We start from the raw sequence: 12788 nt of genomic DNA, 5'->3' as shown, positions 1-12788 counted from the left end.
CAATGCCGCATGCACGGTCCCAGCTCAGCACAAAAGCCGAAGTGGGTCAAGCTCGCATTCTCTGAGGATAGATCCGGCACCTAACGTCGTTTCGTCGATTGTTAGTATTTTTTACATTAAACTGGCACCCCGCGCTCTTTCGTAGAAGATGACATGGACATGCCCATTAGGCCTCTCGGCATGTTCACAGGCCTTGTGTTGAGTAAACACCGAGCGTGGGGAAAACAAACGGGTCAGAGCGCCCCCTATAGTTCGATCTCCTGCCCAATGGCACCAGAAACCGAAAATGGGCGAAAATGGGCTCCATGTTTCCATCGAAATTTTCAGAAAATCACTTATAACTTTTGAATAAGGTATCAGTTTGGGCTGAAATTTCTTTGGCATCTGGTAGGGAGGCTCGCATCTGGTTGTGACCTCTGGCGCTACCTTTGGACAGAGAATGAGCGTTTGGCACAACGGCACAACATTGGTTTGGTGATGCCTAGTTTATTTTTGCGGTGAAGAAAACCCTGTAAATTTTCTTTTGTGACACCCTGTATACATGTAAGGGTCTATCTCAAATTCTCGACACAGTGCCATTTATCGGAAAGTTCCGCGTACGCTCGGAGAGGCTTGATATCGCTGTCGGGTGGAATTTTTTCACAACCCAGAATGAGGATACTTCAATTTCTTCTGCCAGTACAAGCACGTGCAATGCAAAGCTTCCACGCCTTATGAAAATTAACATAACCGCGTGGGTAGCACGTGCACTAGCCAGGGTGAGGAAAATAAAAGCGCCCCTAGCGAGCTTTTCACCGTGAATATGCGGACCGCAACTTCGTCAGCGTCATTTTGCAGGGGTTGTGGAAACGTCAGAACACCGAGGTCTGATTGGTTCTGAATAAAGGATAATGGACAGACCTCGAGGCAGGTGGCTTTGAGGTCCTACCCACTATCCCAACTATCCTTCAATCGAAGCCAATCGGAGCTCAGCATCTTTCCGACATCACTGCGACTTTTGTGCAAGAAGCAGCAGACAACTTGCTCTCTGCATAGCACGAAGGTAATTGCAGCTACAAAGTCAAATACACAGTTCAGTTTTCAGACGAGTCGCACGCGACGCATAGATGACATGCTTGTGTTAAGTCGGTTAAAGCGCTGGATATCCTGACTTATTCCAAGTGCTGCCATCGTTTGATCGTGCCACGGGACGCGTCACCATTTTTGGCTCATGGCGCATCCCACATCCAGATGCGCATGCTCGTATTAGTCTGCTGTGGCTGCCTGTGACGCGCCATTGTTTGTGAGCACGCTCCTCCAGCGCTGCGCCGCCACAGGAAACTAGATTGGTGGCGACGCTTCGCCATTTTTGGCTCAAGTGCGTCCCAGCATGCACCACCTTGGCGGTACTTGTTTATAAAATCCATCCAGCGCTTTAAAGTTGGTGTCCTTATTTTAATTACGACGTCTCCTGGCTTTTGGAGTATTTTTGCATTTAAAGGGATTCTGCAATTCTGTCTAAATATCAACCACGTTCTGACCACACCACGGGGACACACATTTTTGCTCAGAGACACCGAAACATTATTTAAAAGGAATAAATGGAATGTCGCTGCATCACTATGCAGTTAAAAGCAGCGCCGCTTTGCAGAAGTACGGCGGCAAGCTGCGTGTGTGCGCGAGTCCTGTCGAACTGGATCTCCCTTTTTAGCTCGGACTATTCAACTCCTCGGAGAGGGGAGTTGCAATTAAGAACGGCCATGTTGTAATGCACATTGACAAAGCCAAGTGGCGGAGCTCATAATCACGCCAAGCCCCAAGCAGCTTTGCCTGTATTGGACCAACTGCGATGTCAATTGACTCAGCTCCCTTGATGCATTGCTGGAATCTGTCCTTTGGAACAAAAAATATTTTGTTCAAAATACAAGCGTGCGATTGTCATTAGCAGATCGAGCTGATCATGCTTAACTTATTTCTGGACGTGAGACATATATTTTAAGTTTCGATTCAGTAAACTTCGACTAAAGAACACTATTTCTGAAGCAAACTTAGAAAGTTAGGCCTGATTGGCATGATTTCGTTCTACTGTCTTAGACATTCGGTGCAATCTGAAGTGCACTTAAATATTCTTTCAGGTGGTTTGAATACTGTGCCAGTAGCTGGCTGGTGATGAACAGCATTGCTGAGGCGCAGAACCTTCTATCGACGGTGGCAATCCGTTCATCGAACGACGTTTCATTGACAGATTGTTTCATCGACACATGATGTTTCATTGACAAATTGTTTCAACGACAGCTCAGATTAGCTTTTTTTTCTGTAATAAGCTGCATGAGACTGTCGCCGCAAAGCGGCGTGAATAGAGTCCGGGGGGGGGGGGGTTAACGCGCATTCTAGTGATACACGTGTGACGGAATGTCCCTACAGCGTGCTAACAGGTGTCGACGAAATATTGTGTCGGCAAAATGTGTGCCCATGAAAAGTTGTCCACAAAACGTAATTCCATGAAATGAGTCTCGACGAAATGATAGGGACCCTTCCACCAAATGTAGTTTGTATGCTCGGCGCTTGTTGCATCTTTATCTGCAAAAGGTCCAGATCCATCTCTCAAAGTGCGCCTTCATTCTTTTTATCTTTATCTGCAAAAGGTCCAGATCCATCTCTCAAAATGTGCCTTCATTCTTTGACTATTTTTCTTCGGGTTCCTTGTTGCAGAGCTTATCAACACACAAGTCAATTCAAACGTTGAACTGTGAGGTTTTCCAGCATTCCACTCCAGACAAAATCCTCCAGGACACAAATCCATCTTCATTACAAAAATACACATCAAGAATAGAGATTCAAAAGACATAGAACTTCGTAAACAAAGATTTCAACAGCTCACAAGTCACACAAGCTTAAAACATGAGAATCTGTTTTTTTTGTTTGTTTTTTTGGAACAATGAAAATATTGGGGACTTGCACTGCAGACCAACCGAGGCTATCAACAATGCCCAAAGCCTGCAAGATGGAGAGTCCACTCAAGGTTCGAACTTTCCACTTTGAGCTTCGGAGACTGAAATGAAACCTCAATGCCACACAGGCGGGCAGCAGTGTCACTTTGTAATATTTTACACAAGTATGAAAAAAAAATTAACATATTGCCAAGCACACTTGTACATGTTGTCTATTCAAGTTATGTCAAGCTGAGCTGAAATTCTTGAAAGCCCACAGTGGCAGAGCCATTTGTTACTCCAATTTCACAATAAAAAACATCAATTGTAGTACAGCTCCTGCAGCCCTAGCATCACATTCTTATTGCAACATGCTCCACACAAATCACAACGTCCCCTCCACGACTAAGCAATAAATATCCATGGAACACTGAACTCAAACATGCCTATTAAGCAGCGTAAAGTTAGAACAAAAGCGTCAGCGATTTCTTTATTGCCATAAGATAAAAATATAAATATAAAACCTTTAACGCGACCCTGGAAATGTTAACGGAAAAAAAGCCTTTCCTCAAATGAAATCATAAATAATGTCTGAAGGAATGAAGGCAAAACTGTTTGGAGACACTAAAATGACAACAAGTAAATAGACCTTTTGCCAAACAACCGAAGCAGCCAGGGGAATGCTGGGATTGTACATGAACTTGCGTTACCTGCATAAAAGATTCGGAGTGAATATTCAGAATAAGGCATTGACGAACGGAAGTGCAAAGCAGAATTTGTTTTAGGTTTTTGCTTTAAAACCATTACTGCAGCAGGTGCCAGCAGGCACAGCATGTGTAACTACACCTGCAGCATGCTCCTTCGTGCTTAGGTAATTAAGCAAACATGAGGCTAATTAGTAGTCAAACAATGCACGCAATTAGCTAGCCTTGGGACACACAGTTCACTTGGGACGAATCTTTTCGTAGAAGAACTGCTGTCCTAGTTCAGTGGCTTCGCCACCATTTTGAGTTGCAAGCGTCCGTTTCCTCACGAAGTCAAACTGCTCGGCAGCAAACTCGTAGAATTCATTCTCCATCTGCCAAATTCGGGACTTCTTGAAGCTCTCTACGGTCTCGTCAGATGGATCTTGCTTGTTGAAGGTCTTCCGCAGATGCGCCTTCTTGCCTGCGTTCAATGGCAGAAAAGTGGTAGGCCGCGCCAAGTTTCTACCTCCGATCTGAATGATTTTGTGTCGAGATATTCAAGGGCCCAAAGAATCCCGATTCAAAGACCCAAAGAATCCCGATTTTTTGCAAAACTTGAGGAATCATGGAAAGAAGATGGTAGCCAGAAATGTCCCAACTTGAGTCTCAGATTCTTGGTACTATTTACAAAAAAAAAATTCAGCTAAATGAGTGCCTCAAATTATTTCGGTAAGTTGTTGGGCGAGTACTAAAAAGGATGCAAACTAATTTGACTTTTTTTTTTGGTAAATTTTACACACCTAAATAAAATATAAATGGGCAACAGCTGAAAAAATTTAAAACTTGTCATATGTCAACTGGTCATTAGTGTCACAGGTTCCACCACATAAATTCGCAGATGGCAGCACTCCATCTGCAGAAATGTGGGACATCTCCAATTATATAATTAAAAAAAAATACAGTTTGGCCAACAACAGCTGTTGCATTCAGATTGAAACAGCTGCTATTACTGGGAGGTAAAAATGCCAAATACATGCCTGTCAGGAATTTGGCAGTGGCTCCTTTGAATATCCGAGGAAAGGACACCTCCAGCAGTGACACAAAATCCTGCAGTTCCTCCGTAAGTCCCACAGCAAAGTAGCTATTGATCAGGTTGTGCTTTGCCTGCTCCAGTGCCCAGAGGTTTCCAGGAATCCTAGATTAAGTCAAGGAAGCAAGCGAGAACAGATGTCAGAAACGTGCCATAACACAACTTCCACACCTGTCTCGAGGTGTTTTAACAAACTTATTGACACATGCATAGCAGTTTGGAGAGGACTATAAAATGCACATAAACAAAAATTGCCAAAGATGCAAAAAGAAAGAAGAAAAAAGCAACAAATGAGCTACTGTAAAATACCGGGCAAGCACCCACTGAAAATTTAGAGATAATCACAAAAAAATGGGGGATGGGCACTTGTCTGGTCATCAATCTTACACATAAATATACTGCGCATATTTTCTCAGATCTCACAAATTTGGGTATGGGCGCTTAGTGTGGAATGGGCGGATGCGCGGCATTCTACGGTAATTATTGTACCAGCATTCAGATGCGTGACCACAGAAGAAGGGAACTTGGAGCCATAGCCTCTCTTCAGCGCAGTCGACCCCTTTCTTCAGCACGCATTCGTCGAAGGTCTGAAAGTGCAACGCCAGTTGTTACGAAGACGTGGATTTAGAAGCATTACCATTTCTAAGGAGCAGGACATACTTATGACAAAACCCATATATTTCTGGGCAAGTAAGTCAAGTTGGATGTCCAGACATAAGAATCCAACTGCCACCGCAAATTTTCGTTTATGAACAATGAGGTTGACAATAACATCTCTGGCACGCCATTCTGCCAAATGAAGGCAGTCTTAGGCCTCATTCACACAGCCGGCACCTCTCCCAACCCGGCACCGTCACGGGACCACGCCGGGGCGGGGACGCGACGGCAGGGTGTCCGAACAGGCCGCACAAGCAAAGCGACGGAGGCCGCGACGGCAGGATTGAATTGGATCGGATTGCTTATTTATTCAACTGAATTTACGAAATAAAGAGATAATTGTGCCTGAACATTAGTGTGCATGTTTCTTTTTTCATAAATTAGGGATTTGCGTCTGCTATTAGCAATTCCGCCGAAAAGGAACAAGAAATGTAACACAACAAGCGTTGGCCCAATGTTGGCGACCGAACGATAAAAAATCTGCCAAACTTAGCGAAACTTTTCTATTTTGTGATTGGTCGGTCTTCAATGGGGGCGGGACTCCGTCACTCGCAGGGACGCCGGTGCCGTAGAGCAGCTCCCTACGTCACTTTCCGGCGAAAACCGAGCCAAAAATCCTCTCCCCTGACAAGAACGCCCCTTGCGACGGTGACGGGATGGGAGAAACGCCGGCTCTGTGAATGAGGCTTCAGCATTGTCACGTTCGTGGCGGAGTTGGCAACGCAAGCAGCTGCTTGGACTTGGGTTTGGGCTAGTTGGTTGTACATAGCTAACTTTGCAGCGCAGCACAGTTAACCACGCAGCTGCCACGTGGAGGAACAGAATTCATACCCTGCTCAGCCTGGTTCCTTTCTTTTATCATCCAAAGTTCTTCTAAAAAGTTCTAGCCCATTCTAGGCTGCCATCGTGTGTCCTGGTTCAGAACATTCCTGAACCCACCGCATGTATAAGAGCACTGGTAATGCACTACTTTGGGTCGGTTGCCCCTCCGTTTCAGGCGCAAGATGTCGGTACCTTTCCCTTTCAAGCTTGAAGGCGCAAGTTGGCCTCATTAAACTATTACATATTCTTTTTAGTTGCAACGTAAGTTTTTGATTCTATCTGTGACAACATCTTACCATTTTGTTTCCCTGCCTTCTGCGAACCAGGTAAGGCCGGAAGTCGTCGCCGTGCCGCAGGAAATAGAAATATGATACTAGCCGGTCCAGGGGCTTCCTGATTATGTTGATGTAGATTGGCTTGCGTTTGACGCCGTATCTAAGAAGAAAAGATTGAACAATCCCAAAAAATTGCGCTTGCTTTTCAGCACCTTTCTCTTAGAAGGGGGTCAGTGTTTTTATCTGTAGAAGAATTTGAGCTTCTACAAGTATGGTACATAAGCTGCCCAAAAGTTCCAGCAGCTTTGCACTTACGATTAAATATTTGAATTTACGGGCATATTACGACTCGATTAACTAAAATAGAAGCAGGGAGGAGACTCACTTTGCAAAATCGAGGAACGCCACATGACCATGATAAATGGCAGGTTTCATGGCTTTCCAGAGGCTGACATTGTAAACAAACCGTATCTGAAAAAAAAAAACAAGAAAAAACAAGCAAATAATGGGCAAAATAGACTTGCATCAACCAGAATCAACAAGACATTCAATGGGCAAAGTAGACAGGCATCAACCAAAATCGGTCCAAATTTGAGAGCTTGTTTTGACAAGTCAAAGCAGTTCTGTGTAGTGTCCATTCTTTCCTTTATTTTGCTCTGTGCTCTTTTTAAATAAAGCAGTATGTGCTCCAATTTTTGTCTCGCATAATGTCGCTACTCGCAAACTCTGGGATGCTGCGAGGACAACATGCAGAAGAGATAGAATAATGTTAACATGCAGGAGATGCAGCTGCAGGTCAGTGTAAGCAACAATCCTTTGACGCGAGCAATAGAAAAAAATATTGAAAACCTGGCAATAATTTACCAAAAAATACCATCCGTACACTGATATTTAAAAAAAAACAACCTGCGGCGCTATTCAGCGGCTAAAATAGGAACTATCGATATGTTTCTGGATCTCCGTTTCTGCGGGCGAGGCAGCGTTCCCCAAGCATCATCCTGTTGTCCACAGCGTCGCAGACAAAATAAATAACCACACTTTTTTTGTTGCGTGTACGACTGTCTCAACGGCTGAACGAATAAAGCTGAGAAGCTCTTTGTGAAATTCTGGCGATTTCTGGGCAAGCTGTAGAAAGGAGCCGGCTAAGCGTCGGCGGCAAAGAATTGCAGCGGCTCCAAGGTGTAACTCGCCACATAAGCTCCATTTCTTTTTTTATTAATTTTTACTTAGTAGTTTTTACGATGCAGATTTGCTTGTAGGAGTCGCCGGCCACCGTTTTCTGGTGCAAAGCCCTGGTGGCAGTCCATGAACGGAGAAGCTAGAAGTCCATAGCACCTACTTCGTGGGGAATGAATTGAGCCTCGCCACCCTGCCTATATCGCCACAGTCTTTCTAAACGTGAAAGAAAGAAAAGGCGACCCAACGGCGTTGACAAAATTTTAAGAAATGCATGGACGGTTAGCGTGGCTGCTGTACTTGACACGAAAAATATGAGTCCCTGAAATTTGTCTTGAATCAAAGACCTTCTCTATCTTGAAACCCCCAAAATATGTAAAGTGTGTATTTCTTTTTGCCAGCTAAGGTGTTAGCATTTTTTTTTCTTTATAAATGAATTCTAAGCACTTTTTTGTGTTGTTTGCATTTGTTTATGCTTCTTGATTTGTTGTACAAATCAAAAAGCATGAAGCACAATTCAAGAAGTTTGTTAACTCTATTTGGCTCGTCGACGACAGCTGCAATGATTGTTTTACCCGGGCTCAAAGTGCAGGTCTGGACAAAATCGCCAGCGCGATTCCGCGTTGTGCCAGTCACGCACGTTGGCTTTGCGAGTGTGATTTGCGGCCAGATCAGGGAGTTACTCTATATAATTTCAGCCTCATCACTTACCACAACAAGATTCGAAACTCTGCAGACACGGCATCTTCGATGCAGAAGGTGCATTGAGGGGGGAAAATACAGTCTAGGAAAACTCAACTCACCACTAGGCTCAGGCAGCCTCAAAAGTTGCCCGGGTAAAATGTCACGCTTCAAACAAAGAAAGACGGTGCAAACGGTTGTCGAATCATCTGCACGAAACAGCCACGACTTCACCTACCCGCTGGGTAGCTGTGGTGTGAATTATCCCCTCTTCTACAGAAAACAGGTCAATGCCAGCATAAAGCTGCTTTGCTAGTCTGAAACGTTTTGCTTTAAAATATATTAGTGTCATTTATTTGGTTGAGTAACAAAAGCACGCCGCATGGCCACTCCCGCACTCCTGTAATCCGCCGCTTCCGCATGGGCAGATATCATTAGTTCCTAAACCAACCATGGGAGGTGCTGATGGCACGAGTGACAGTGGTGCCATAACGGCACACACGAAGCGTAGAAGGAATTGCATAATCCACATGCCATACGTGCCAAAAGTCAAGTCACTGCATGTGCTAAGTGCAGGAAACAAACGGATCAGCTCCCAAAAAAAGCAAGCCCGTCATGCGACCAACAGAGCTCAAGTTTTCCATATTAATCATGTCATCGAAGACACAGAAGAACTATACACATCCCAAAGAGAGGACATTCCTATAATGTATCTGGCATAAATAATAACTATTGATTCCAACGTTGGTCGCCTATGAGATACCACCCAGACTAGTAAGTTTTCTGATGCAGTAGGTCACTTGAAATATTTTTAAGAGAACATGCTATATGGTACAATGAGGAAATACAGTTTGGAATGCCTGTGGCAGTAATGATGTTCTGACACTTTCTAGTGTAAATTTTAAGACTTTTCAGGGTAATAACTTAAACAATAATATGAGTCACACAACACAATACAAGTTCAACATAAGCATTAGCCATTTGGCAGTTCAACACTAAAACTTTTCACTTTATGACGTTAAATCTCAAACCAACTTTTGGTACAAAAAAAAACAACGGATCATGTGACGACACAACACCTTGTCATCTGATAAAAGATGAGGAGGCCCACGCGTGATTAAATGAGCCTCGCCTCTCGCAATTAAAACAGTAGGGATTTGGGTCTGAAGCTGGTCTGACGTCCCTAAAAAATGGTGACTCGGACGTGATAAGGCATTAGCCGTTGCGTTGTTTCTCCCTTTAATGTGCTGAAGGTCAACGGCGAATTCAGATATATATAGGCCAGATATCAAATTTCTTGTGTGCCTGTGACAAAATGAAAGGCCTCCAATTTCTCGTGGACACTGGCGTGGAAGTCGGCGTGTTGCCTGTTACCCCTTTAGACCGCAAGCTGCAATAGGCATTACTGGTGCTTTGTTGAAGGCAGAGAGTTTCATGTCCTGACCGACCACTAGCCAGTCACTTTTGCATTCAAAAGAAACCACAGCACCTACTCTACACAAGAAATTCGAAATCTGGTCTATATATCTGAATTCACCGTCGACCTTCGGCACATTAAAGACAAAAACAATGCAGCGGCAGATGCCTTATCACGCCCAGGTCACCAATTTGTAGGAACGTCTGACCAGCTCCAAATCCAAATGGGCCTCTATCAGAGCTTGGCCACAAACTCTGACAAGAGGTTGCTCGAAACATTTTTGGGGGCTCCAGGACCATCACTTCGTCGTCCCGCCAGCGCCTGGCGTGTCTCTTGGTCCGCGCAACTATGTTTGTTCTCTTGTGTCTCGTTTTGTCTTTCATCATTCTGAACGCATCTTTCTGTCGTCACTTCGCATGCAATTTTTTATTCGAAATGGCACAGGACGACTCTGGAGGAATAACGAAAGCTACTGTCTATGATACAGATGATCATCTTTACGCCTTCAAAGATGGATAGACCGCCGAAGCCACATCGGTTTCGACCGTCGACTCGAAGTCGCTTAATCGTCACTTTGGTGTCGCGTCGTTCAAACAATTAAAAAAGGGGTCGGCTTTTAAGACAGAGTGTTATGTAAGGAAAGTGATGGTGACCAGTTTTGATCCCAACCCAACTATCCACCTTATCCGGAGCTTGTGAGCTCCGTTCGAGGCCCGGCCACTACAAACAGTTGATTTCGCTCTCCTTGTGCGCTTAAGTTGTTCAAGCTTATTGCGTGCCGTCCCTTAGTCATCCTGTGTCTGCGCGAACACACGGGGCATCGCCGTACCCGGGAATGCGTAAACAAAACTTGGACAGGGTGAAATCCGGGCGGTCTCGATATTGTGAAGGCTCGCCTGCACTGTCAAAAAGTAAGGAATGGTATGTTAGAAACAATTGCTCTTTGAATACAGCACGTTTACAAACCTCCGACGAAGTGGGCCCTGCAAACAGGAGAGTTCACGATTAGTTGCCAAGGCGTCTCGTCAGGGTTCTGTCGCCGTGGGACTTGAATCCCTTTCGCAGATTGTAAATCTGTTGCCAGTGACTGATATTTTCTTCTTTTTATTTTTTTTCACTTTTAACTCGGTAAGACGCGAATGTGTACAGCACACGCCTGAAGAATGGAAATCTTTATTCAGTTATTCTTTACTTGAGTACCGGGTACAGCATCATTATGTTACACCTCACATGTACGCTTACTGACTTTTAGTTAAAATCAGAATGTCCCGCCATCATGTTGAGGGCCCGGCCACCTAATACGGGGAATTCGCGTCATAGGCTTCTAAAACGGGGGCTTTTGAAGGTGGAGCAAAAGGGGCGGTGTGTTTGACATCGAGTGCTTTTGTGCCCCACCCGCAAAAGGCTGCTGGAGCTCTAGAACATTTTGCGCTTGAACCATTTCTGTCGCTATTTGTACAACTAAACAGCTGTGCAGTGGTGAGGCATGACGACTATGAAACCAAGAAACGAGAATAGTGGAGGGATCAAGCCAAAACAGCATGGCCTGAGCAACTGAAGAAAAAAGAGCCCCCAAAAATGATGCCTTTCCCTATCCTCCCCTCTCTCAGAGTTGGCGTATGCGCCCAGTGATCTATGAAAAAGGCCCATTCCAATTGTTTTCATCCCGAGATCGCGGGGCTCATTTAATTACACGTGAGCTTCCTTATCTTTTATCAGATGACAAGGTGCTGTGTCGACACAGATAAGTTAGAAAACAAAAAAAAACCAGAACTGCTACTTGGGGTCAACTTTCTGTGGCAACACAGTCAAAAGTAGTCAAAAGTACAAAAGTAGTCAAAAGTCGTGCACTTTGAGAGCCGATTGAAGCTGTGCACGCGCGCTCCTTGAAACTCACTCCTACACAGTTTCGATCGGCGCTCAAAGTGTGCGAGCGCACGCGCTCTTGCTTGTGACTGCATTGCCACAAAAGGCTGACCCAGAGTATAGTAGGGTTAGCAGTAGTTCACCTGATCAGGCAGTGACATCACATGCATGTTCTTTGACGTGTTCAGGTGTAGCACGTGAAACTTGTTCACACCGCACAGGTCATAGGCAACTCCCATGAAGCTCGTGCTGCCCGTCTTGGGTACTCGGTTGTAGATGATCACCAGGTCGTCCATAGTCCCTTCGGGAAGGCCGAAGTCGTCCAACGGAGGGTCTGTCCGACTTTCTTGCACGGGCGGAAAGTCGTGCAGACGCTCATTCAAGAATACAAGCTGAAGTCTGCCCACGGTTTCCGCTGCAAAAAGTATTAAACAAGCATTAGCTCATTACGTGCCCGTGTTGGAAAGGTACGAAATCATTGATCCTTCTTCGCAACGCCAGAGCTAGCCAGGGCGGTCAAGACGTCGCGAACACCGCCACCTGTTTCAACAGAGTACTACGTTGCTTGCATCGAAAGGTGACATCGAAGCAACGGATGAGAGTTCATCTTGTGCTGCTAGCTAAGAAGTGAATTCAGTCGATCATGCGTCAGAAACGATGCGTCAGTACTTACTAAGTTTGAGCCTTGTGGCCTCGAGCACAGAAACCCTATTTTCAAAGCGGATGAAGAGGCAGACGAAACACACCAGCGCACAGAATAAGATAACAAACTTCCACTGGAAGAATCTCGCAATCATCTTGTTAATTAGGGCAGCGGCGAGGCGAGCAAATGAAAGCACGCAGTTAGACTCTGCAGGAACTTGAAGTTGTAAACACCGAGTCCCAGACCCCACATCGCGTGAGGTCCGCCGTGCTGCTGAAAATTGGTCTCGTTATTACTGCCGTGTTGCTGCAAGCGAGCAGGCGAGCTACTTTGAGAAGTAACTGAAGTAAAAACAAATCAGAAAACAGTTATTTTCATCAAAGTTAATGTCCAAGCTAAAACGCAAACAGAAAAAACGATTGTTTTGGGAAGATATCGATCTATGACCATAACTTGGCCAGCTTGCTTGGCTTAGCTATGATTCGCTTGGACTTTGGTGAATTGGGTCGTTGGGTTGGACCAGTTGGACAACTTGAACTCCTTTTTTTTTTTAGACCACCTGAGAC

General features: G+C 45.0%; 1 protein-coding gene across 1 annotated transcript; it reads right to left on the bottom strand.

Moving 5' to 3' along the window:
* Positions 1-2764: 2764 nt before the first annotated feature.
* On the bottom strand, positions 2765-12724 carry LOC8025480 (heparan sulfate 2-O-sulfotransferase 1). The gene is made up of 7 exons (XM_002409152.5): positions 12253-12724; positions 11723-11994; positions 6825-6910; positions 6461-6599; positions 5175-5272; positions 4633-4790; positions 2765-4076 (listed from the first exon to the last, which is right to left on the bottom strand). The coding sequence occupies exons 1-7, from the start codon at positions 12374-12376 to the stop codon at positions 3853-3855; spliced, it is 1101 nt and encodes a 366-aa protein (XP_002409196.2). The 5' UTR covers positions 12377-12724; the 3' UTR covers positions 2765-3852.
* Positions 12725-12788: the final 64 nt, after the last annotated feature.

This window comes from Ixodes scapularis, unplaced genomic scaffold, assembly GCF_016920785.2.
Source record: "Ixodes scapularis isolate PalLabHiFi unplaced genomic scaffold, ASM1692078v2 PGA_scaffold3__209_contigs__length_174095766, whole genome shotgun sequence".
In the NCBI taxonomy this organism is placed as follows: Eukaryota; Metazoa; Arthropoda; class Arachnida; order Ixodida; family Ixodidae; genus Ixodes; species Ixodes scapularis.
Note: the sequence above shows the minus strand (reverse complement) of the source record. Positions and strands in the feature narration are given on the sequence as shown.

Bases quoted from the DNA above. Each gene is read 5' to 3' on its own strand.
- LOC8025480 (XM_002409152.5), bottom strand. From the start codon at position 12,376: ATGATTGCGAGATTCTTCCAGTGGAAGTTTGTTATCTTATTCTGTGCG. The intron at 11,995-12,252 runs GTAAGTACTGAC...TACTTTTTGCAG, and splicing joins GGCCACAAGGCTCAAACTTA to CGGAAACCGTGGGCAGACTT. The intron at 4,077-4,632 runs GCATGTATTTGG...CATTGAACGCAG, and splicing joins CACTGCCAAATTCCTGACAG to GCAAGAAGGCGCATCTGCGG.